We start from the raw sequence: 26,405 nt of genomic DNA on the forward strand, positions 1-26,405 counted from the left end.
ACTAGGACAATTACCTGAGCAGCGGAATTTCTTGCTTTTGATCTGGCCGATCCGTTTGTTTGCCAGTCGGCGGGGGCTGGTGCACCGGGCACCGCTGGTCTCGATGGGGTTTGTGTGCAGGTAATCCGCCAGCCACTTCAGATGGCAGTCACAGATAAACGGGTTCTGAGCCAAATGCCTTCCGTGGAGGGAAAAAACCCAATAATATCACACATTATTTCCCTCTGGTCTCAGCAGTAGCCAGTGCTTTTACTGCACTGTAGAATATGAAGTCGTACTTGAGAAAACCATACACAAGAACATACGTACAAGGTCTGAATGGCACGTAGGGGTGAGAAGGTGCCTTTTGCAATGGTCTGAAGCTTATTGTCGTACAGAGAAAGAAGATTCAAGTTGTGCAGGTCTTGAAATGCATCAACTCGGAGACAATTGATCTTGTTGGCATTCAATAATCTGTTTAATGGAAGATAATTATAAAATTGAAAGAAACCGTTCTGTGTCGCAGCTTCAGCATTTTTCATAGACAATTCTTTGTGTACCTTTGCTACCAGAGCAAGAAATGTAGTAACAAATTATAATTGATAGTGACAAAAAGAATTCCAGTGAATTGAAGTATCTTATTTAGGTTATGTGTATTCCTACATATTTGAACCTTGGAGTTGAAATGCTTGCATTTATTTACCTAAAATCACATTTCCTGTATGTGCTGGCAGAATGTCTGTGTGGTATTTGTGTACTGTGCAAAGAAACAAGCCTAAAAATTCAAGTACATTCAAGGAAAACTAGTTTCTTTGCCAAATAAATAAACAAACAAACAAAAAAGGAACTGAACACTGTGTTCATTAGCTGGAAGAGATGTGCAGTGGCACTTTTAATTATATGTCACTAATCAGCATGCTGCCACATTAACAGAGTTGTAGTAAAAACTGGTAGCATGGAATATATCCAAATCTGTCTTGGATCCTTTCTCCTCTGCATCTTCCAAGGGAACCTTTTCTTCCCCGTACCTCCCAGACTTCTAGTGTTAAAACAAACAAGCCAATCTAAACCAAGTCCTTTTGAAGAGAACAAAAAGCCATTCCATTAGATGCATTTTTATAACCAAATACTTTTTACTTCTTTGCATTTGAGCCAGAAATGGAATTAAATGGTGGACTTGAAACCTAATGCTCTGATAAAAAGTTTTGCCACACAAGTAGAAATTTACTTAGACCTAAATGTACTACCTATACAATGCACATTAACATAGGGTCTTTTTTTAATAGAGTCCTGAGAGTTAGGAAAGGTCTTAAATCTTTATTTTTTTACCAAATCTGAAATATATTTTATAACTAAAGCATCTTTAAAGGAAAACAGGAAAGCATACCTGCCTACTACTGTACTATTTTTCTGACTACAGTAAATCAAAATGCAAACCTCTAGGTGGTGCTAGAAGTCGCATTTTCTTTGTATATATTTTACTGTTTTGCCATCTTCAATTAGTTGACATTTTGCCAACCACTTCATGGTGAAGTCTGGACATTAGGTAATTCTAAACATGTGTTTAGAAGATGTTTTAAATTCTTTAAGAAGGCTCTAACTCAACAAGTCAGTTATTCTGGGACAAGTTCTTTCAAAAACACCACTGTTGTTTTATGGTCTATTTAACACATTTATTTTACACGATGCACCTACTTGCACAGCCTCTTCTGCTAAATATTGACAATCTTTGATAAAACTACCACCATGACATTTTTTAGTCCAGTATAAAATCTAAACAGCCACTGTTTGAAAGGTTACATGTGGAAATTTCCAAAGTGTTAAATGACGTAGCAGCTCAAGTTCACAGATTCAAAGAATTGCACAGGGTGTCAGTAAACATTAGAAGTCATCAATGAAACTGTGGTGCAATATTGTTCTTTCATGGGTACAGCTAGAAATGCAATTGCATAGCATTTCCACTATATATTTTCTCTTTATAAAACACACAAATATTCCTTCCATGGTTCCCACACAATTATATACATCCCATTTGTCATTTACAGTATCATATCTTTATGAGTTTTATCCTTAGAAATTCCACATGGGAGAATAACTTCATTTTAATCATTTCAGGCTGAAACACTAACTGATATGATCACATTTCTGGATGAGTGGCAAGCTGGCCTACAAGAGTCCTGACTCTTTTGGTTTTAGCATAATTTGATTTTACTGTACTTTGATCTTACGTATGGGATTTCCTGCCAGTTCTTCTTCTGGCATAAATCTCTCATCATGTTTACCCTTTTGAATGATCTTAAAATAGAATAAATAAGAAAAAAATACTCACAGCAGTTGCAGAGAAAAGAGTCCTTCAAATAGGCCCTTTGGAAGTTCTGTGATTTTATTGCCATAGAGGACTCTGTACCAGGAAACAAAGCAGACAAACCTACCATTATGAAAGGTAGGGAATTTGACTTCAAATATAGAGAAATTTCCATTTTCCTGAAAGGAATTGAATAACAACCACTTAATACTTGCAATATCCTTGTGGTCCTGTGAGGCAGCAGGATCACACTGTCCCAAACGGTGTGTAACCCAAAGATCTCTGCAGAATCAGCACCTCACTGATAACAGCCTTACCAAGGGACCCTGCTAAGTGGATTTGCTGTTTGCAAGAACAACTAACTGGGGAATAAAGCACATGATTGGTTGTGTTCAACTGTTTACCATGAACATATTTATAAAAAACCCCACACATTATTAGTGTCCAACTGTAAAAGAATATTCAATTACCACTATCATTCTGAAATGACTATTACAACTTTCAGAATGGATTGAACTTATAGTAACATTTTGCACTGAGCCAAAAGGCCAGAATAATTTCACTACAAGAATATGAGAAATTTGCTTCTGTTTACAGGTCAAACAGATACCTACAGTGAATTGAGTGAACGTAAGCCCTGGAAAGCATCTGGAGCTGCTTCAGAGATCTGGTTATTGCTCAGGTCGCTGAAACAAATAACATTTGATTCAATTAATTCAAGCTATTTTCAAAATAATGAAATTTAAGATAATATGTAATTAGAATCAAGTATGGATGGGAGAGAGAAATTGGAAATATTTACATGAGACACTGCCAAAGAATTTTAATATAAAACCACTGAAATTGCCAGTACACTGAAACAAAAAAAATTGCACAGATAAAAATAGTTCGAAACTTGGAAAAAAAGGACAAAATGTTTACTTTTTCTGACTGCTTAAGTACATTTTTAAAGAATTCTCTGCTTGCTACAACCCCAGAGCTATACAGCCTCTAAAATAACCTGAAGTAATGCTCACTCTTTTTTTTTTTTTTACTAGAATTTTCACTACAGTAACACACTGCTTCTGTGCAAAAACACATTAAACAATTTCAAGATTTGGTAAAACCCCAATTATTATTAATATGACAAAGATAATATATGGTCTCAATCATTAGGCTGCGATATCAGTTTGCCTTCTAGCAGTCAAACTTTCTTAAGTGCTAACACATTAACTGCAGTTCCCTGTACCATCTTGATTTGTTTTTTTAATCTGGATATGTATATATATACACACACATACATATGTAAATAAATGTAAGTTAGTTGGTACATACATTCTTCTGAGCTTTTTATAGGGGGAAAAAGCTCCAGGAGGTATGACCTTGATTGAATTTTGTTCTAACCGTCTGCAAAAGAAGAGCAACCACATAAATATACAACCCCCAAGCTAAACAAGAATCTAAAGCCATAAGAAACTAGAAGGTATAGACTTCAACAAAAAAGACAACTTCTTATTTCTCAATATAATTTTTATTTCTTTCATTACCAAAAAAACCCAAATCAAAACAAACAAAAAACCACCCCACCAAACAGCCAGCCAAACCTTTAAACCTGTACAGAATAATATTGTAAATGAAAATAAAATTTTGATGTCATATTTAAAAGAAAACTTATTTTCAGAATATGTAAGGTTTTTTTAAAATTTAAGTCAGAATTGTCATCAAAAATTTCAATCTTGAATTAGTCTTAATTAATCCTAATGTGTTATTCATATATAGCAATTTGCATAGTAATTTTTATTCAGAAATACCTAAAGATTTCCATTAAATAATTGAAATATGCAAATCATGGGAATGGGGAGAGGAATGTTTCTACAGACCAAATAATATATGTTGCTACCTGCAATAAGGCAACTGCCATATTTTTAAAGAAACACACAATTTATTTAGATACTGTACTCAAAATATTTTCTTTAACATATAATACTAGATTTGCCCAGCCACACTTCTAACTTCATTAAATAAGTATTTTAATTTCAGCTTGTAGCTAATGTTACTGACCATGCTTGTTTTGTATGTATAGTGACTGTAATTGAAAATTCCCATGCTGTAAAGTGTGAATTTACTGATGGAAACAAAAAACTCATATATTTAGAGTAAGCTTTTCCAAGAAAATATTCTGACAAAAATTCTTTCTTTTTGTAAAGTTTCTCAAGAGATCATGATAGAGTTGAACTGAAGCTTTTTTTCCTGCCTTCACGAAGTCTCTTTCAGATAGAGATATTTATATATTTAATACTTAAAACCTCTTTACTCTGATAATACTTTAACTTAGCAGAATTTGTTGTTGAATGGTTTATGATGAACTCAAGGAAAAAACCCAAAAGCTCCATGAAAATCTTCTAGATGAAGAAAATCTCACTTTATCACAACTGTTTTGGTCCTTTTTAGGAAAATGTTGTCACCTTGCTGTAGACTTCAGGTGTATTTTAAGCACTGAAGGGAATCCTATGGCACAAGATGGAAAACTTTTTCCACAAACACGATGCTCATTCATACTCTTTGCCTTGGCTGAGCCTTTTGCAGCCATGAAACACATTTTGCATCAGCCTGGGAGTGCTGACAAGGATACAAAGGATCAAGGTCACTTCTCTCCTACACACCTGGCTAGATGCAGAAGGCAAACACCTGAATAAGCAAAAACTTGCTGAAGTTAAGGCCAACACCAAGTTAGGCCACACCCAAGTATTTTCTGTCCTTACATTTAAATTTAAGTTTAGTCTTCACCAAAAATAAAGATTAGGCATGGTTATCATCTAAGGTAGATTTTTCATTCATGTGCTAAATCAGGGAGAGGAAACCCTCCAGATAACAAAACTTCCTCATTTTAGTAACTGGAAGGAGTTGAGAAACCAAATTAACCCGGCCATGAAGAGCATGGTTGCCATCCATCCATTCCTGTTACACGCTCTGTTTGGCAGCAACCACCTGCCTGACCACCAGGGACAGCCCAAGCTGACACTGATCAGATGTGGAGCCCCAAAAACAAACAAAAGATGTGTCTGGCACAGGGAAACACATAAGGCAATGCAGAGGACTGGAAAGGAGAGGTGGTGAAAAAGACAGGGAAAGATTAGGCCATATTACAGAGGAGGTCTTGGATTGCCAGGGCGGGAAAAATGCTTCTGGGTATATGGGAAAGAGATATTGCAGTAGCGAGGCTCCCACATGAGGCGACCACAAGCCTCATTTATTAAAGCTGTTTATTAGTCCAAAACGTAGAGAATCATAACCTACTGCTGGAGGGGTTCCAGTCTGTATTCTCATATCTTTAAACATATAATGATCTTAACTAGGTAGGATAAGGCATGTAGCTTGAGGTCTAGTATTAAATAAATTAGGACACAAGGTATTTTCCAGTTTATTCACTTACTTTAAAACACATATTAATTCTATAAACTGAAGTACTTTACAGGATCCAGTGTAGGTAATTTTTCATGAGAAGGTGAAATAGCAGATTTCAGTTACTACTGTCCAATTTGGCTACAAATTACATGGGCCAAAAACTGAAGAAGTCTTGCCACAGCATATTTCTGAGAGCTAACTTCCCAGCAGTTCTAGCACCAATTCACTGGTGGATATAAAAATGAACTGTATATCAACTTTACCTAACATTTCCTTTTAGTGTGACATTTACATTCTAGCAGACAGAATGTGCAGTGCTAGGATATATATTTACAAGCTCTTCTGGATGAAGGATTTGTTTTAGTAGGATCATCTAAGTATGTATTTTTTTAACTTAAGCTGAAGTGTAGGCACTGAAAGACATCACATTTTAGAAAATGAGATTAACATAAGACAGGAAGAATAAGATTATATAAATAAAGAAGAAAAATCTTTTATACCCCACTTTGAAAAGAAAGTAAATCAAATCCACATTTTCAAGCTTTGTTATCCTCTAATTTTCTGCTTTAACTTCACAGAATCAGCTGAATTTCACAGAGCGTAAATTTGTATCCACTATTCCAGAGAAAATCTAATTAGATATATTCCCGAGTCATAAAGTACAGATAGACTAATATCTAAAGGAAATTTGCATTCTACTGATAAAACCCACAGTAATTAAAAACTTTTTTATATTAATGCCCTATATTAAATGAAATATTTTTAATTCTGAGATAGGATGGGTTGTAGTTTTCGATTACTGAAAAAGTCAGCCATTAAGCGCTTGCAAATGACTTGGCCAGAGTGGAATTATATCACCAAAGAACTAAAAAAAACTTGAGTCAGTATTTTTCCATCAAATTTACATTAAATTTTGTCTCAACAACTCCTTTCAAAGTCATTCCAGAAGTCATTTTTTTCTTATGAATGAACATCTACGTATCATAAACAGTGCCTTGGTGGTTTCTTTTTCAAAAGTCACAGTCAATTTTAGTAGCATATTTAATAAGCTAAGATAATGGAGGAAGATGGTTAAGTACACTCTGCATCAAAGCTTGCATTGCCCCATGTAAAAAGAAGTACTCTGCCCACCATCACACAAATGCTAATTAATGCTTTTAATATGAAGTCTCCATCTCCTTTTAGTGTTTCACTTCAAAGAAGTCCTGCATGGATACATAAGTGTTTTACTGTCTTTTAATGCTGCCAAACTAGTTGAAACCTTTTTTGAAGACTATTCCCTAATCACTCCTATCTAGGAAATGTACTGTGAACATTTCTCTTTGGAAATCTTTCCCCTCTGCTTATCACTGCAGACACTGTAATGTACAACCACTTACTATTCTGAGAAACAAAGGTGCTTCTGCAGTTGTGACTTCCAACCTAATCAAATCAAATCAAAGCAGGTCCCCAGCCAGCAGACAGATTCTTCCCACACGGTCCCCAGAGAGCCCTGTGACATGTAAATCACTTGACACTTTCCAGAAGGATGCTGTTCTGTGCTATGAGCCTGCAGCACACCATTGCTGATTACTGCTTCCGCACTTCCAGAGACAGACAACATGCTTATTTATACTGACACTTCTAAACTAGCCTCTTTTCCCACCATAAAAAGCCATTTCTGTGAACGACTGCTGCACCAGGAAAGAGGGCAGAGTGAGAATGGAGAACAGGGTGTTCTCTACAGAATCATTTTTACTTTAAATCATCCAGATGGGGTATAAGATACTAAGTCCTCTCAGTAGAGAATGGTACAAAAGTATACACAGAGATGTGCTGCACCTAAATGCATGTAAAGGGATCAGAGATGTACAAAAAAGCATTGCATAATACTAAAATATAATTTTAAAAAACCTTGCTTAAGAAAACGTGAATTTGAACATGGAGGATCAAATTAGACATATATTTTGTAATTAAACAATCAGAACATAACATATTGATTAAGTAAATTTGGATGACAGAATAGTGGCTTTAGCAGTTAATTAATCTATACTTTTAATTCCAATATCTCCTAATTTACAAGAAGTCTTTCAAGAAAGTTGTCAAGAAATCCCAAAAGAATTTTACTACAGAGAGAAAGTGTAAGCTGTGAAATGAGTCTGATGTATTGCACAGATGCTGATTATATATGGTAACAAAATTGACAGCTCTTCTTTGCATTTTCCCCATCTGCTTTTAAAGTAAATGGCAAAAATAGCTGTCAAAAAACAAAAAAATAGATTTCAGTGATGGGATTAAGTACAGCTCCTGAATCTGAAGAACAGCAATACACAGCCAACACATCTCTCATCACATGCAACATCTGCCAGATTTTGGGTTTTCTTTGTTTGTTTTTAAAAGTAATGATTTCCCTTGCTAGAGGAATCCTTGAGGCTATTAAACAAAGTACCTTTTTTGTCTCTCCATAACTGCACCTCTAGAGTGCTTAAATCCACTAAATGTCACTTCTAGCCTTAGCAGCAGAAGAATGCTGTTGAAATCTGTGATATCATCCACATCTAAGAAAACAAAAGATGTATTTCAAATGACTACATTACTTCTTTTTCTTACTTTCAGGCTCTAAGTCTGTGTATTAATAAATCTGTTTGACAGTTTCCTAAATATTTTTATATAAAGAATCACTGTCAATGTTGCCCTAAAGCTTCCCAAACTGTTAACATCCAGTCTAATTGTTCTATCAAATATTTCCTCAGGGGATTGATTTTAAATGACAGATGACTCCTTAGTCTGCATTGTATCAAGAAAGTAACAAGCATTGCAATTCCAAAGCTATTAAACAATTCATCTCATTTACTCAAAAGAAAGTCTCAAACCTGCATTTCATTACAGAGGGGGCCATCTCATGCTCTGAACTCCAGAGCATCACTAATGATGATGGGCTTGACATTCCTCCACTGTTACAGGTTCAGCTTGTAGCAAAAAACACCACTTGTTAAATAATTATTTGCTCAGTACTTTGGCTTCTGTCAGTGTGGCTCCAGTGCAATTAGCCTGAGTCACCCAGAGCCAAGTCAGTCTCTTTAATTAGCCCATTTTTGATAAGAGTTCTTATCTTATACTACCAAACCTAGTCAAGCTGTACAGATAAGTGTTTTAAATTCACAAAAAGATAGATACAATCCTGCTACACTATTGGCTCATCACAAGCAGGGACCTGTCCACCTGTTCTAAAAGAGCAGAAACAGTACCTTGAAAATCCCCATTGTGTGAGACCAACAGGGTGACAGGAGTCCTCACTACCTGCTAAATGATACTACTAATTTGCCAACAAAACTTAGAAAGGGTTTTAACTGAGATTATGTGGTTGCTTACTTACTACGTACTTAAAAATGTAACTGATAAAGAAACATTTGAATGATGAGAAAACAAAAAATACTGAAAAGTCAGTATCCATTAGTTTCTTTTCAAATTACTTCACTCACATAATTGCTGAGGAAAAGTAATCAGAAGTGAAGAGCCATATGTGAAAATAAAACCTAAGGTTAACAACACCTTTGGAGTGTGGCACAGCTGTCAGAGATCTACAGGGGTTTCTCTGGAAAAGCGACATGGGCCTTCTCCAGCTTCCCTTCATGCCGTATAAAACATTAATTTATTCCATGCTTGAGTTATTTCTTTCCCTTGGCAGCATCAGAGAGGTCTGTCAAGGTGCCTCTTCTACTTAACACCCACGAAAAAATTGCACAAAACCCCGAGAGGGGGAATGGTGCTCAGCCTGGCCAGTACCTACTGCTAGGTTCTGGAGAACAGCACTGCTTTCATATGCTTCTGTCTGGTTGCTGTGTTCTGTGTCTCTATGTTCTCTTGGCTCCTGAAATTATCCTGTTGTCTGAATTTAATTAGTTTTCAAGATAGGACACAAGGGTATGAAGAAAGCCAAAGATGTGAACAATGGCAGCACAGAACATAGGCTAACAACGAACAGATTAGATGTTATACATACAAAACCATCTGACAACTCAAATGAAAAAGCTGGGTTTTTTTGTTTTCCAAAAAGCATAAAGCCACATGATTTACAGTAATTTTCAGATTAGGAAGATATTTGAGCAAGAGCATGACAAATCATTTCTCTTGTGTGTGCTAAGCAGACAGGATTAGCTATCAAATAGCAAAATCATCTATTTTTGAAGCAGTAAAACGGAATGGTTTACTGGTTTAGGTTTTGCCCAAGAAATATTAAGGTGGAATACCAAAGATAAGTTACAGGTAATTCAGTAAAATCTGCATTGGTAAATTAAATATATTAAGGTGAAGAAATTAATACCTCAACAGATTTCTTTAGTACATTTTAATATGCTCCACATTTATTCAATACATTGCATTATGGATAATGTATTTTTCATTATTTACATGTAATTATTCTGTGTTTATATGCATACATCATATAAAAGATGATTAAATTTTATCAAATTTCTAAATTTTTGATTAAGCACACAAACCAGTTGTTTTCTATTGCATTGGGCATAAACACTGCTTTAACTAAGAAATAATGACCCTCCCAAGACCACAGAAAAGCACAGCAAGAGAACTGTATCACTGACATACAGATGAAGAGCCTAGACAGAGGTCAGCAAGTGGGAAATCATAAAACCTTTCTAGTAAAATTATAATATAGCATTAAGTTTATTTTCATGCAAAGATTTTCAATGTTTATGGCCTTATTTGCAACATTTAGCCAACTAAACAGGGTAAGGGGCTTGTTTTAAATACAGTCACAGTGCATATTGATACTAAAATTTTATTTTCATGTCAGCTATTTTGCAGCAGGTATTTCCATTTCATTAGGAACATTTTTGATCATCCTCCATACGTGAAGTCTCCTCTTAGGAATTCTCATGAATAAGCATGTAAGCAGTACATTATAACTAATAATATTGCATCTGAACATTATGTACTATTATTATTTGATATAAGCTTTCAGACCTAAAAATGCATTAAATTTTAGTCAAAACAGAAGGATAAAGCCCTAGATTTCACTGAAAATTCACTATGCTTCCATAGTCCACTGGTGTAAATCTGATTATGTGGTCCAATGCATTAGCCAGGACTGATCTTGAAAACACTGGTCTTAGCAACCTTTGGCTAGAGAAGAAGATAAGAAGGTTTGAGGAAAAGGACACATGAAGTCCAGTAAAAGAGAAACATATGTAAGAAAAGTTAATTTTCATATCAGGACAACTATATACAGTTGCTCAAAAGTTTGGAGTGTTAGAATAAGAGCTGAGAAAGTATTAGCCAGACCACATGAATTTATTAAGGGGCATTTAGTTACTTATGTGTCTTTCAACACACTTTATTTTAATCCAGCACTTTCTGAAAATTCAAAACCTGACAGATTTCTGGCTTCCTACTGACCAAAGTATGCATCACTATTCATAAGCAAATGAATGCTTTAGCAATTACTTTAACTTTTCATCCATAAGTAGACATCATCTTTTCACTTGACACATGCAGGTGAAGAGCCATGTGTGAAAATAAAATCTAAGATAAACAATATCCTTGGTGTGTGGCACAGCTGTCAGCATTTGTTATGAGAACAATTAAGAAAATGTCTTGATAAAACAGAAAAGTTGAAAAAAGAGCTATAAGAATAATTATCATCAGAATGATGATATATATTTTTACTTTCTCAAAAACAGAAGACACAGTTATAGAGAACTCTTGCAAACTACTAAAAAGCAATATATTGTAAAGACCAGTGACTATATTAACATATGTATATATACAAATAACTTGGAAAAACCTTTCCTTGCTGGATGTGCAAGGTTCTGGAGAACAGCACTGCTTTCATATCTGCAAGATTCTGGCTGATGGCTTAACTGTTTAAAAGGTAAATCACATGTAGAACTGACATTCTAAGTCCTAAGAAGATGAATGTTTTGATTTAAAAACACAAACCTAACTCAGAAAACCAATAATCAATTTAATGCCTTGTAACTTATTGAATCCTCTCCTCAGCATTCCTCATTTCTTTTCAAGCTGCAAAGATGCAGGGTTTGCTCTCATTTCTGTCCTGCTGCATAGACAGACAAATCATGCTTTGAGCTGTTAAAAACAGAGAAAGCCGCTTTATCATTGACTTTTCGGAGTTTTCCTGCTATGAGTTTCTTTAAAATGTCTTCAATAAATGTGCCTAAACCATCTCCAGGTAACTTTTCTCTGTAAAGGGTCATCCTTACATCTTTTCATCATGATATAAGAGTTTCTCTGCTCAATTGCTACTTATTTAAGGCTGTACCTTGGACTTTTCCCGAAGGATTAATATTAAAAGACAACAGAAATGGTGAAACTGCACACATGCCAATAGTCACTAGGAAGGATACAGACACAGGGGTCCCAGTACTCAAATAAAACTCCTCATGTATGCAAAGCACTTCCCCAGTGTCTGCAGAGTGATCAGATCACTTTATCTTGGTTAAGTCCATCTGTCAAAATCAGTTCTGCCAGATTTCATTTCCTTTCCCCTCTTTTCCTCTTCTTTTTCTTCTTTCTCTCCTTTCACTTCCTTTTTTCTCCCTTCTCCTTTAATATAGTCTGAGTGTTACTGTGAGAAGCAATCTCAGGAGCTTTTAATCCTACTTAATTTCAAACACAGCTCACAAAGATGTAGTTGAGCGCTTGGCATAACACACAATCATTAACCAACACTTAGGAAAACAAAGTATATAAGAAAGTATACAAGAAAGAATGAGATGGGAAGATGAAAACATGAAAAAAAATAGCCAGAAATCACAATGGTAAGAAAAGACAAGACTGAGGGAAAAAATTAGGAAAATCATGGAAAATGTAAATAAAAGTGTCATTAAACAACTGTACAGTTTCTACTTTTGGTATCCAAACATTATAAAGCTCCATTCACATAAAACAAAACCTTTATCCTGAAGGCCTTAGCAATAAGGAGTCAGAGGCCTTTCAGTACATTGGATTGTGAAGGTGAACTGTTAAAATCCCCGACTTCTATTATGTTTTGTTTGGTTTTTTTTTCATTTCACATATTATGTGGTTTAGGGTCTTTTCTGCCTGTTGCAAACACTGGAATTATCTATAAAACTGCTCTTTATTTAACAGTGCCATCCTCCAGTCATCCCTCCCTCCAACAATCCTCCCTCCTACACAGAACACCATGGTAGTGGCTGCTATCATTGTGAAAAAGAAAAATAATTTAATTAAGCTCTTCCTTTGACTAATGATTTTAAAAAAGAAAAAAAGCAAAGGAATGAATAATTTAATTCTGCGCTCTTTTTTTTTAAATAGTCATAATTTGTACAAATTTATGGTCATCAGTACAGGTACTCCTTCCCCTGCTTTCCCCTCTGCCATCCCTTAGTAACACTTATTGCCATTCTACTTATTTTCACTTCTGCATAATATTACAGCAAGGAAAGAAGTTTTAGAACCACTTTGACAGGTTCAAGCCATGGAAGAGAAAAGAAAATCAGAAAAATATAAGAGCAGCATTTTCATGAAGATAGAGGTCTATCTCATTAATGGCTTTTTGGCCTCTTTTGAAATAAGAGCCTGTCACAGCGCTCTGGGATAGGGTACCAGCACAGTTAATAGAATTGCTGCTGGGTTGCTATTTTGTAGGGTTTCTTACAGTCTGTTTGAGCATATGGCAAAAAAAAAGTCTCTATTCAAAGGGAACCAGAATTATTTCTGCTGATCATTCTCAAAGAATTTTCAGAAGGTGAATCCTTCTGTAATTAAACCAAGCCAAAAGAGACTAACAGTGATGAAAAACTAAAATGTGGAAGGAATGCCAGCATAGAGGCTGATAAATGCTATTGCCATTGGAAAGGCTATAATTTCTAGCACCAATTAAAGTAATAGTTTTGAACCTAATGACATTTAATGCCTTTAATACATGAACTACATGACAAAGGAGGAAAGCACTAGGTGTGTGAGGTCACTTAAGTTGGTTAAGTGTAACAGATTGAACATGCCAATGAAAGGGCATCTCCTAAAAATTTCTGTAAAAGGAGAGAGGTTCTAACAAAAAATTGAAACCAACTCAAATTGTGATGTTTGAGATGAATTAATGAATAATGTATCATGCTTTGCTTAAGTTGATGAAAAAAAGACTGAAGTTAGGCATACTGAATAACAAAAGTTGGAAGAGTATTCATATTTTTTATGGGCACTATATTTTGCCTCACAATGTCACATTACAGACATTAAAATAAAAAGTTTATGGGAAATTTCTTTAGGTTCTCAAAATGTCTCCTGCAGGTTACTCATGATATGAAATCTATTCATTTGCACCAGGGGCAAAGGTATATCTTTGCACCCTTTTAATTTTTGTGCTTTCTGTATAATTCATAGAAATGAATAGGTGCTCTAAAACTGGAGGAGTTTTGGAGCTCAACCTTTTTTTTTTTTTTAATACACATGGAATATGAACTATTTCTTTCTCAAATATGATCACATTGATTGGATAAATCCTAAAAAGAAAAGTTTAGGTATTCTTAATTGGCTGTGTGTGAGTTTATTTAGATAATAAAGCGGGGATTAATTTTGGAGGAAGGGTGTAACTGGTACAGATACAATTGTAGGAAGTCAATACAGATTAAGAACTACATTTACTGAGATGCTGAATACTTAATTTTGCTCCAAGCTTTATCAAACGGAAGGGGAAAATAGAGGACACCACAGGTTTTATTCTCCTTCCATTTTCACTGGCAGCTACTTGGAGATAAACAGCCCTGTTTCGGAAGGCATCTTCCCAAGAGGCACCTGGCAGACAATGCAGTGCCTGCCGACTGCCTCCGTGCAGCGGGAATTGCTGCTTCCAGCCAGCTGCACCAACTGAGATGTCACACAGACACTGTGACAAAACCGGCTCAGCAACACCCCGACAGCCACCAGCAAATCCAACTGCACTGGAATGAAACAGCATTTTGGCAACTGGCTCTGCCTCCCCCTGCTCCCACCGTCTCAGAACGCCTGCTTGTTCGTTCCTCAACCACTTTGGCTTCCAGTGCTGACTTTTCTTCTCAGTTTAGGTTTAGGCTATCACACCAAACTCAGAGACAGAGAGGCTCCAGCGCAGTGCAAGCACAGGCTCTCCTTGCCAGCTCGGCCGCAGAGGCAGGAGCCAGCAGCCTGAGAAGACAGTTCCTAATGTCCTAAAACAGCTTTCCAATACAGCAGAGCTATCAAGGCAACGTAAAGCACATCAGTATTAGACTAAACAGAAAGTCTTTACTTGTACTTTTCCATAGAGAGCTAACTCAGAGCTTTAACATGCAAAATTTTACTCAATGGAAACTGCTGATGTATAATACATAAGGTATTCAATATTCCATTTAAAGTGTTCTTTTTTTAACACTCTATTTAGATACAAGTTAATTTATCAAATCCCTAAGGGGAAAAAAGCATACAATTGTCAACATGGAATATACACCTAAAACCTGTGACTTCATTATGTTTATCAAAAGGGTAGAGAATAACAACATTATTAGTACTGCTTGGTTTTATACAACATTGTTCCAAACAGACTGACAATGTAATGAATTCAAAGTATTCTTGTGCAGAAATAGACCAGACATTTTTTTTCAAACAAAGTTAAGAAATCAGTGTTTTCTAGGGTACTCAGGTGTTGATTGAAGTAAAGGTTTCCACAGAGAAAAAGAAGAGCAGAAATGGACAGAGAACTTGGCAAAATGTCACAAAACCATGAGCTTGTGTTGAAGACAAACTTCAGAAGAACCTCATGAAGACAAAAAAAAGGAATTCTAGATCTTTAAAAAGTAAATATGGATTATATTCTTATTCAAAATAATCTGCTCTCCATGTAAGAACAAATAAGTAAGAGGCAGAAATGGGAAGAAAAACAAAATCTCAAAAAAAGAGTTGTCAGATTTCAAACACCTCTTTAAAGGAGGGTTGACAATAAAGTTTAATGTCAGCTTCACAGGAAAACATTATTTATATGAGATACAGTAAAGAAACACAAAAGGATGGAAAGATGTAAGCACCAGAGGCGTTTGTGTGCCATGAAGCTGGCTGAAGCACAATATGACAGGCTGGTGGTACTCAGTGCTGGATTCTTCAAATGCAGCTCATAAACAGAGGAGAGAGGACAAACATCATCAGAGTAAGAGAATTTGAAAGTATTGCGGATCTTTCTAATCTCTATCAATAAAGAAGGAAATGTTCAGATGAAAACGCAGAAAAAAGTTGGCAAAAATGGAAAAGTACTGAAAAGACTGGACAATGTTTGGTGCGGGCAAATTAGAAGTGTAAAGCTAATTCTCTTGCAGTGTGCACAGGAATCTGGTAGCATTATCAAGATGTGTGAATAAATAATAATTTGGCTGTTGAAGCCTGTGCATCCTTCAGAAAACAACAGGGAGCCAGCGCATTTCTGTCGCTGAGAACTGGGCAGCTCCTGCCAGGGCAGTGGCTGAGGCAGCGCAGCCACGCGTGTGGGAGCTGGGAGCAAGGGGAACACAGAGCTCCCTGCACCCTCTGCCTCTGCTCAGCAGCTCCCAGCACTCCTCCTGCTGCTGTGACAGCTCGGGCTCGGCTCTTCAAGTGTTTACTGTCAGCTACCATCTTGGCACTCTGACAACATTATCGCCTAGGAAATGAGTAGAAAACCAGATTATTTTGTGGGATACAATCATTCTTTTCAATCTAATCTCAAGGGGTTGCTATAAGCAACAGTTGCAGAGGACTTCTTTAAAAAACGAAGCTTTAAAACACTTATTGCATGATAACAATACTGGAATGTCACAATCTTCCTGCAAGTTAAATTTAGTTAAAAGCAGAAAGGACTGAAGTCTTTCATCGAGCAGCTTTAAAATGAAAACGTGACATACAACCTGATTCAATGTTACAAATGTCTGTGGATGTGATAATAGGATTATATGTACCAACTTCTTGTTCCTGACAAAATCATAACAGCTTAAAAAAAAGGCCTAGGACTTTGCAGGGCTAGTTCAAGTTAAAACATGGTTCAACATGTACAGACAATTAAATAATATAAGAGATTATTACATTGTGAAAGGCAAATGAAAAAAACTAAAATTCTGTTAATAAAAACCTGATGATTCATTGTCATTTGGAATATTGTATTCAACCCCGGTCACTGAAGATAAAAAACAAGTTACAAAACAAGTAATTCAGAGAAATAAGAGTAAATTAAGACATGGAAGGTTTTGGCATCCAAAAAGATTGAATGGAGTTAGAAATTTAGTTTAGATAAGAGACAAATGAAGATGGCATGCAAAATAGAAGGTGACAGGGACAGGGCAAATTATGTATGTGACTGTATTTTCCTTCCTTCTACAAAGAAAAAGAAGCATTTTGAAACTTTAAAAAACTGTATTTTAAACTGGAAGAGTTTGAGCACAATTCTCTCCACCAAATTTATTCTCTTAATATGAAGATGTAAACACAGTAAGATTCAAAGCAGATTGGATACTTAAAAGAAAACCCCTTTTTCCCCTGAAAGTTTCAAGTGTCAGAGCAGCCCCAATACATATTGGGAGCAAACAAAATATTTGTGCTACTGGTCTTTTATTTTTGAAGTTTTACATTTCTGTTTCCTAAAATATTTTTAGGGACAACTGATGTGGGCCATTGGCCAGGGTGGAGTGCTGGTTTGATGCAGTCTCAGACTTCCATCACCTCTTTATTGGTAAAACCTTTTTCACTCCAAAAAGAACTTATTTTCCAACCTTTTCTCTCTCTCTTTCGTTTTTATGCTATGAAGCTAAATACACCTCCCATCCATGAGAATCATAAGACAACCATCACTAATTGTTTCCTTCCCACTAAAGCAATAAGTATAGCATAAAGCTTTCTCCATATAACCAGCAAAATGTATTTGTCAAAACTTCAACTCCTATTCAACACACTGACAGGAAGCAGAAACAATCCCATGATTCTCAGCAAATACATGATCCTTTAATTCTTCCACTCAGTTTTTCCCTCAATTTCAGAGCATTTCCTTCCTTCCTTCCTTCCTTCCTTCCTTCCTTCCTTCCTTCCTTCCTTCCTTCCTTCCTTCCTTCCTTCCTTCCTTCCTTCCTTCCTTCCTTCTGCCACTTCCTTCCTTCCGCCACTTCCTTCCTTCCTCCCTCCCTCCCTCCCTCCCTTCCCTTCCTCTTCCCTTCCCTTCCCTTCTCTTCCCTTCCCTTCTTATAGATGCACTTATGCAAGTCAAAACATTGTATACAGCTCATTAAATTTAAAAAACCAAAAAAACACCAAAAAACCACTTCTGTGTAGCCTTCCTGGCCACTGTGAATGGATTTTATGAAAGAGTAACTCTATTTGCAAGCAGAGGGGTTTTTCTGAGAGTGGTGAAAAGTAGAAGTGTTTATATTATACAGCTGAATGACTGTATTGGATCACGTAGGGTCAACCAGGTCAGTATTAACAACAGTAATAATGAACTGACAGATGTAGCTATTATTCACATCCTAAGAAGAAACCAAAGTAGTTCCAACCCTATAATGCTCAAAACCACCGGTCAGGTATCAACAAAACAATTAAAATTTCATTGTGGAGCCCTTGTTTTAAACATTCATCTTGTATCATCAAAACTCTCAAAAGCTTTTTATTCTGAATATTTTCTCCAACTCATTTACTTCTAGTCAGACTTCACTTACCAGGTTGTCATCACTGCTACTTTCAAACTATTCACTATTTCCCTGAAGGGAACTCCCAGCTTCCCTTCCATAACGCTGCCCCTGCCGATCCCAGAAAAGGTGTACATGTTGCTGCGCCCCGCCCAGATGTCAGCAAGCGCACCTTTTGCTTTTGCTGCCCACCTGCACAGGTGACAATGCAGCAGTAACTCACCTGCTGTGCCCCCACCACTTCTCAGCCACATTGCTTTTGGAAACTGTGGGCCCTTCAGCACTTTTGCTATGACTTTGCTCTGGATATGGCAGTACTTTTTGTATCGGGCACGCCATGGGACACTACCAGTGCTCATGCTCTTCCTTACAAAGGCAGAGTGTTAACACAATGACTACATTTTACTCCTCCCTTCTCAGATTACTCTCTGAGGATACTGCTTTAGCAGAACACTTCTCATTGGTGATGTGGATTGCTGATCTTTCGTGCAAAGACACTACTCCTCACTAGTAGGAAATCTGATGAATAAAGTGACTGAAGGTGAGTGGCACGGTTTTACCCCAGCTGGTGACTAAGCCTCACAAAGCTGCCCCCTCACCCCTGCCACAAGAGGATGGGGGAGAGAATCAGCAGGTTAAAACTGCAAAAACTCATGGGCTAAGACAAAGACAGTTTAACAGGAAAAGCAAAAGTTAAAACAGTAAAGTAAAAAGCAAAGCAAAGCACAGGATTCATTCACCATTTCCCAAGGGCAGGCAGGTGTTCAGCCATCTCCAGGAGAGCAGGGCTCTGTCTCATGTAACACTGACTTGGGAAGACAAACACCATCCCTCTGAACCTCTCACCGTTCTTCCGCCAGCTTATATGCTGAGCATGATGCCACATGGTATAGAATATCCCTTGGCTCAGCTGGGGTCAGCTGGGTCCCCTCCCAACTCATCATGCTTTCCAGCTGCCTCTGGTGGAGTTGGGTGGGGAGCAGAAAAGGCCTTGGTTCTGTGTAAGCACTGCTCAGCACTACTGAAAAGATCTGTTTTATCAACACGATTTTCAAATGCTAAACATGGCCTTGTACCAGCTACTATGAAGAAAACTGATCCTATCTCAGCCAAAACCAGCACAGAAAGTGACCCTGAAGGCAGCAGGCTTTAGAGTCTGCAGTGAAACACCATTCACTTGTAGAAGAGCAAGGACTCCCAAACTCTTTTAAAACCAATTCAGAATGCAGTTTACTCATGAAATATGAGTAGCACGTACAAAAATAACCCTTAAGATAGCATAAAGGTCTTAAATGCTTTCATACAACTGCATTTTCATTTTTATATCTGAGGCTGAAGTTATATATCAAAATTCCTACCCTATACAATGCATTAATGTATACAAATAAAAAAACCTAATACATAGGAAAAAATGTTTTCTGTAAGTTAATAGAAAAGAAGTCAGATTACACACATTTCAGTGATGGTTTCTGGAAGGTTTGTTGGGATCTCAGTGAGGCCTTTCCCACGACAGTCCACGATGTTGTTGCTACAGGTGCATGCAGTGGGGCAGTGCAAGACACTGCAGGATGGAGCCATGAAGGACTGGTGACCTGCAAAGGAAAGCACATTTTACACTTGCTTGAAAAATTTAAGGCAGAATTTCTAAAATAAACATTGTAGCCTACCAGTACTTTCAAACTGCATTTATTTGAACACACTTTTAATACTAACATGTCGATACAACCCGGAGAGGTGAAAGACAAAAGCTCAACCATTGTGACAGCACTGCATAATTTTTCAACTTCTTTAGCAACAGCCATTCAAAATCATCTCGTTTAAGAAGACTGTGATCCATTTTTCAGATATATTTTATTTATTGTATGCTATTGAAAACTAATTTCTGATTTATTTAGTTTTCAGAATGTTGTATAGTATTAAAAAAATGCATGTCAAGAGAAATGCACAAACTTTGCTATGAGCACTGCATGTGACCTGCCAGTTTTGTTCTGTTCTGCAAATATTTATTTGAATATGGTCCTTCAGTTATGTATTGCTTATAGACAATTTTGGAGTTTTCATTCATTAAATGACATTTTCATTCACTCACACAAAAATAAGTAAAAATTTTGACATCATATCTCTCACTCTGTTGTAGCTCAGCAGACTTCCTCCCACAATCTGCCACTCTTACTAACTCACGTGGCTAGTATACTGATTTCTTAGTGTTGTATGTTAAAGCCAAAACTTTTAATTGCATTTAAACTCAGTCATTTTATATTTAGGTGTGCTTATAGAAATTAAAATCCTTATATTTCCCTGCAAATAGGTAGACTGTACATTTTACAATACATTAATGCACTCATTCTTCTATCAATCAAATTATACAGAACAGTTGTTTCATAATGATACAGAAAGACATAAATGGATGAGAAAGCCATGATACCCTTTTTTTTTTTCCCATTTATTTATAAAATGCTAGAGACTGCTTTATTATTCTCAAGGAAAAAAAGAAACAACTTCTTGACTATGAAACCACAATTTAACTTAAGATCTACCTCACAATATCATATCCCATATATTAATATAAGAAGGGTACACTGATAATGTAAGTTGCAGGCAGTGCTGTTCCTACTTGAAACTTCACATAACAAGTGTCTAAGTTCTGAATTGCTGAAAATATATTGAGGCCAGATCGGATAGGTCTTTGAGCAATCTAGTCTGGTGGAAGGTGTCCCTAACCATGGCAGGGGAATTGGAAGATGATCTTTAAGATCTCTTCCAAGCCAAGCATTCTATGATTCTCTGAGACAGAATTTTACAATATAATAATTTGACTTCAGATTTATGTTTGTGTTACAAAAGTATAAACAATATTCAAATCTAATAACACACACTATTCTTTTTATACTACCAGAAAGGAAATGTTTAACCTACCTTTATTAAACAAAAATACAGTGATTCAGAGAGAAAACATGGCTATTCCCCTTGTTAATATTTGATTAACAAGGGGAATTGTTATTATAACTATTAATTATATATAAATATATAATTATATATTATATATATTATATGCATTATAATGATCAAGTTATAAAGCTGTTCTTGACATCCAGGCTCTGCAGCCATAACATTTACATGTAAGACGTATTATGAAATTATCTTGTTAGGAGCCTTTTTAAATGTACATAAAGGCAGAATTAGTGACAAGAACACTGTTAGCATTTGCTGTGCAAAGATGGCAGTGCCTTATGCTTCAGAGGCTATTTAATAAAGACAGAACATGGTGCCCTCCATAAAACTCTTTTAGAAACATAGATCTGTGAAAATTTTGGTATATTTGGCAATAGGCTTCTGGGGGTTTGCAGAAAACCAACCAGTAGGAGAAACCCTGCTGAACCACTGAAAAGGCAGCAATATTGCAGCTGGTTTTCAATGTTCTTGGCAAAACTTGAAACAGTAGACAAAATTTACAGAAAATTTTCAATCTGAGTGTAAAAATATTTAAATAAGAAAGATAAACTTGCCTTCTTCCTCATCTAGAAGATACAAATAAAGGAAAAAAAATTGAATAGAGAAAATGTGATTAGTAATGAACTGTTAGTCATTTCATTATGTCACATAAAAAATAACCTTATGCATTAAAGGATAACAGTAAAATTCAGAAAGTTTCTTAGGGATACAGAGTAATATTTAAAAGTCAGAAAGTATCAAGTATATACCTGTAAGTTTTTTTTAAAAAATCCTTATTACTTACAGGTTTATGTTCTCAATTAACACACCTTTTATTTAATTTCCAGTATCTCCCCCATGCAATTATACTTTTAGAAGGCTATAAAATCTATGCGAATGCAATATTTGCACAAAATTCGCAAGGACGCCAGCACCCCCACAAGCACCAATAAAAACAATTAGGCTGCTCTTAATAAGCGCTCAGGCTGGGATTATGCAGAAGGCAGCAGGCAGCCCTGGGGCGTGCGTGAGCAGGTGTGGCTGAAGGCAGGTCCAGCCCATTTCTCTTACCGCTGCAGACAAACTCGCGCTTCTGGACCTCGGCCACGTTGTGCCCGCGCAGGTGGGACGGGCCCATGCACTGCGTGTAGAGCCCCACGCGCGGCCGCTGCCGCAGCCAGTCCGACAGCCAGGCCAGGTGGCAGTCGCAGAACAGGTTGTTGGAGTGGAGGCGGCTGCACGGAACCAGACACGGCAACACCCTCCCGTTAGCAAGAACACGCAGGAAAGCCGCCAGCTTGCCCAGCCCTCCCTTCAGCAAGCTACTGTGCCCGTTTATTAATTTTTATTAATTAACTTTTTGCATATTTCATTGAAAGTCTTAGAGTTACAAGTTATAAAATAAAACTACACAAGCAGCAAAATTACTTTTTTATTTGCGGTCTAATTAACTGGAAGAAAAAAGAAGGCTTCCTAACAATTTAACTTTTCTGTAGTTTCCTCTTCCATGTCTAAAAGAATGAAGTAAATATACAAAAGCTTGAGTTACAAGTTATAAAATAAAACTACACAAGAAGCAAAATTACTTTTTTATTTGTGGTCTAACTAACTGGAAGAAAAAAGAAGGCTTCCTAACAATTTAACTTTTCTGTAGTTTCCTCTTCCTTGTCTAAAAGAAAGAAGTAAATATAGAAAAGCTTGAAAGGTGACACAGGACTTTTTAGTCCAGATCTCCATAAATAGGGAGTAAGACAAAAATATCGCAAGAACATTGCCCTAGAGCGGTAATACTATAATGTCAGAAAAAAAGGGTTAATAAAAGATTTTGTTTCCAATTAGATGCATCTGTAAGTCTGGCCATTATTAGTCTCTATAGAAACAGCCTGAAAGATCTCTTTAGGAGGTCATACTCATTTTCTGCTGAACAAGATAGAGTAATAACTCAATATAAAGCACCTTCTTTCACATCTCTTTTCTGATTTCCTCTCTAGTTGTTTAATAGCAGAAAATGGGATTAGCTGCTTTTGGCTGCTAGGGATCTACACTTTAAGCAATCCTTGAAATTAATTAAAAGACCAAATGGAAGCAAGTGATGGAATTAAGAAAGTTGTCTCTTTGCTGGTGTGGTCTGACACAAGACCATGGCTCCTTGCCAAGTGGCAAAAAGCACTTTGCCATTGATAAAATATCAGACAAATGTATTCACTAAATTAGGTAAATTACTCTTCTCTAGCTCTTACATTTTCTTAAACTACCGCAAAGGATGTCCACAGCTATAAATCAAATCGTTACTCAGAATCATCCATAACAGAGACATGCCATTTTGGTCCTTTTTAGCTGAGGTGCTCAGTCCTAACTAAATAACTGGAAAGGAAGTGCAGGAAATTCAGAATGCAGACAAAGAGTCTAACAAATCCATTAGAAAATAAATCTGCAAAGCAACATGAAATGTGTAACCAACATAAACTAAAATATTAACCAACACCTTTTCGCCCCATAAATGACTAGAAATTAAAGGCAATATATTTTCCTGAACTAATTCTTGGGTGGGTGCTTTGCAAATACAGTTCACAATACAGTACACTCATTGACCACAATCTGTGCCCAGCTGTAGGCATGAAGACCATACCAAATCAGAAGTAATGCCACTGAAATCAGTATAGTTATACAAGCATATTCTGACTGCAAATGGGATGTCACAGCTATAATCCAGGATTCTGTGTGCCCATTTTATTTTGTTTCTAAAATATATTTTCAGAAAATGAAATATCCTTACCAAAGAAAATGTAAATATTACTAATTTTATTAATTCCATTTTATGGTTCAAAACAGAAACCATATTTGAAAGTTCAAAAAAAGTACACATTGCACATTTTCAAGAATTGGGCATGAAAGAACAGAATGAAATTCTATTATCAAACTCTTCCTGAGGTCACCAAAAGCCCATGGTCAGCACTATTTAAGTACTCTTGTATTTGTCCAAGCAAGAATAGTTGCAATTCTGTTATGAAAGCAACAGAACCTCTCTCCTGTGTGAAGTTCTTCAGTTACAAGCCGATTTATTTGTAGTCAGTATAAAAATACCAAAACATAATTCTAGCCCATATGACTTGCATACACAGACAATCTTTTCACTGTGCTTTGTTTTAGATGCCTGAAGTGCTCCTCTGACAAAGTCATAACCTCTAAAAATGGGGACCTTATTGTAAATGCTGACACAACTTTAATTATAATAGCACTACCGGATGATGCTATAATTTTATGTTACAAAGAATGTTGGCAAGCCAGTTTAGTTTAATTAGGTCTGCTAGCAGTACAGTAATAAAAGCATAAAGATTTCCCATTTATCACATCTGACAGTCAGTCAAAGAATCTCCAATGCTCCAAAATGAAATGTGACCCATTCAAAAGCTCAAAGTAAAACAAATCTTTGACTTTCAAAAAACATCAATTTACTTCTTTATATAGCTGTAACAAGAAGAAGAACTCCCCCTGCCCTCATCTATTTTTGGTGAAGAGAAGGTGAAGCTTTTCTGTCACTGCATACAGCACCATGGAAATCCCATTTGGGAAGAGACCATAAAATTGATTTAAATACTTATTCATTTAATATCCTAAAAAAGCTGATTTAAAAGGATACAACTTCTTTTTCTTCTGAGCCCCATGTGCAGCTTTGGGGTCACTTGTTAGGTTTACCTTTCAGAATGAGCTTCCTCAGACACACACACATAGAATTTACACTCGACAATCTCATGAGACACCAATATTTTTTATTTGAGCTTATGCTTGCTTTGCCTCTATGTGTATTGATAGATCCCTGACAAAACTTAATAGGAGTAAAAGCAAAAATGATAAAAATGGCATCCGGGTTCAGTGGGACTACTCACAATGTTCTGAGTTTGGGCATATGGTTGAAACTTGCCACGGACAGTCGAGTGATGTTGTTATTGTTGAGAGTGCTGCAAAGCCAAGAAGAAGCATATTAACATCTTAAGAGTTTTGTCGCATTTTAAAAAAGGCACACATAATGAAAGTCATGGCGTACTGTTTTTAGGGATGTGTATCAGGAAAAAACTCCCCGCTTTTAGTTATATTTTTCCTCTCTGTTGAATCCTCAACAAAATACCATGGTTTTACCATTATCAATCCTAAGTAAGAGGTCACAGTAGCCTAGAATTCACTCAAAAGGAACTTCCACCAAAATTGATAATATCTCTGGCATTCAAGCCAAACTTGACATTGTGAGGTAAAAAAGAGAGTCCTTGGAGAAAATGTCTTGGTTCTAGGATACTGATTTCTCTTTCTAGCTTCTGAGAGTCTGAATTTTGATGGATGATACAAGACCTGAATGGTTTTTCCCAAGAATTTTAGAAAATATTAACTTCGGGCTGTGCTTGGCTTTTATAGGGAATGAGTTACTATAGATGATCCAGAGCTGCATGAACAATAGGGGAGTTTCCAATATTATAGGTGTCAGGAAATGTAACACTTCAGCAAACTAGCAATTTATATTTTAGACAAAGTGTTGGGAAATTGAGATAGCAACCAGGAAAAAATCTAAACCAATTCTTGGCTACAGAGGCCATTATACTCATTACACATAGTTTTTAAAGATTCAAAACTTTATGAATTAACTTACAGTTAAATATTGTCTTTAGGCTGTAAATAAAATGCAAACAAGCTTTACTCCAAAAAAAGGAAGCAAGCAATAGAATTTACAGATTTGACTCAGAGATTACTCCTCTGAACAGAATGGATAATGAGCTCTATGTAACTAGAACAGTAATAAATAATAACTCCCATTGAAAAAAAGCTTTTCTCCCTTTTGAAAAAGAAAGTTATTTTCCTTTTTCCTTTTTTTTTAACCAAAAACTGTAATTTGTTACTATTTTGAACAAATTATTTGTACTGTCTGATCTTGAAACACAGAAAGATAAAATCACAGCACCCTGACCAGGATCAGGCTATATATCTCCACATTAACCAAGCAATTAATTACTGGTGCATTGTGCAGCATTTTCCCTTTGTGTGCTTACTCATTCCATGTACTAAATCTTTCTTTTGCTGTGCATAAGGGATCTCCCCTGTGTATTCTTAAGGATACATAAACAGAAAGAAGAATAATAGAAATCAAAAATAACCCAAACAAGTAAATAGAGGAACTGTGCCCCTCTTCA

At 36.3% G+C, this 26,405-nt stretch overlaps 1 protein-coding gene across 5 annotated transcripts in view; it reads right to left on the reverse strand.

The window, feature by feature from the left end:
- The window catches only part of SLIT2 (slit guidance ligand 2), a 255,843-nt gene that overhangs the window by 66,776 nt on the left and 162,662 nt on the right, over positions 1–26,405 (reverse strand). For all 5 annotated transcript variants that reach the window (XM_054294159.1, XM_054294145.1, XM_054294144.1 and 2 more), the window contains exons 7-14: positions 25,116–25,187; positions 22,300–22,463; positions 19,751–19,889; positions 3,599–3,670; positions 2,899–2,970; positions 2,309–2,380; positions 310–453; positions 15–178 (exon numbers count right to left, since the gene is read on the reverse strand). In XM_054294159.1, coding sequence (XP_054150134.1) covers positions 15–178; positions 310–453; positions 2,309–2,380; positions 2,899–2,970; positions 3,599–3,670; positions 19,751–19,889; positions 22,300–22,463; positions 25,116–25,187 — 899 coding nt within the window. The remainder of the gene's footprint in view (positions 1–14; positions 179–309; positions 454–2,308; positions 2,381–2,898; positions 2,971–3,598; positions 3,671–19,750; positions 19,890–22,299; positions 22,464–25,115; positions 25,188–26,405) is intronic.

Source organism: Melozone crissalis, unplaced genomic scaffold (genome assembly GCF_028551555.1).
Source record: "Melozone crissalis strain CALT ecotype California unplaced genomic scaffold, PUWL_Pcris_2 ptg000006l_1, whole genome shotgun sequence".
NCBI lineage: Eukaryota > Metazoa > Chordata > Aves > Passeriformes > Passerellidae > Melozone > Melozone crissalis.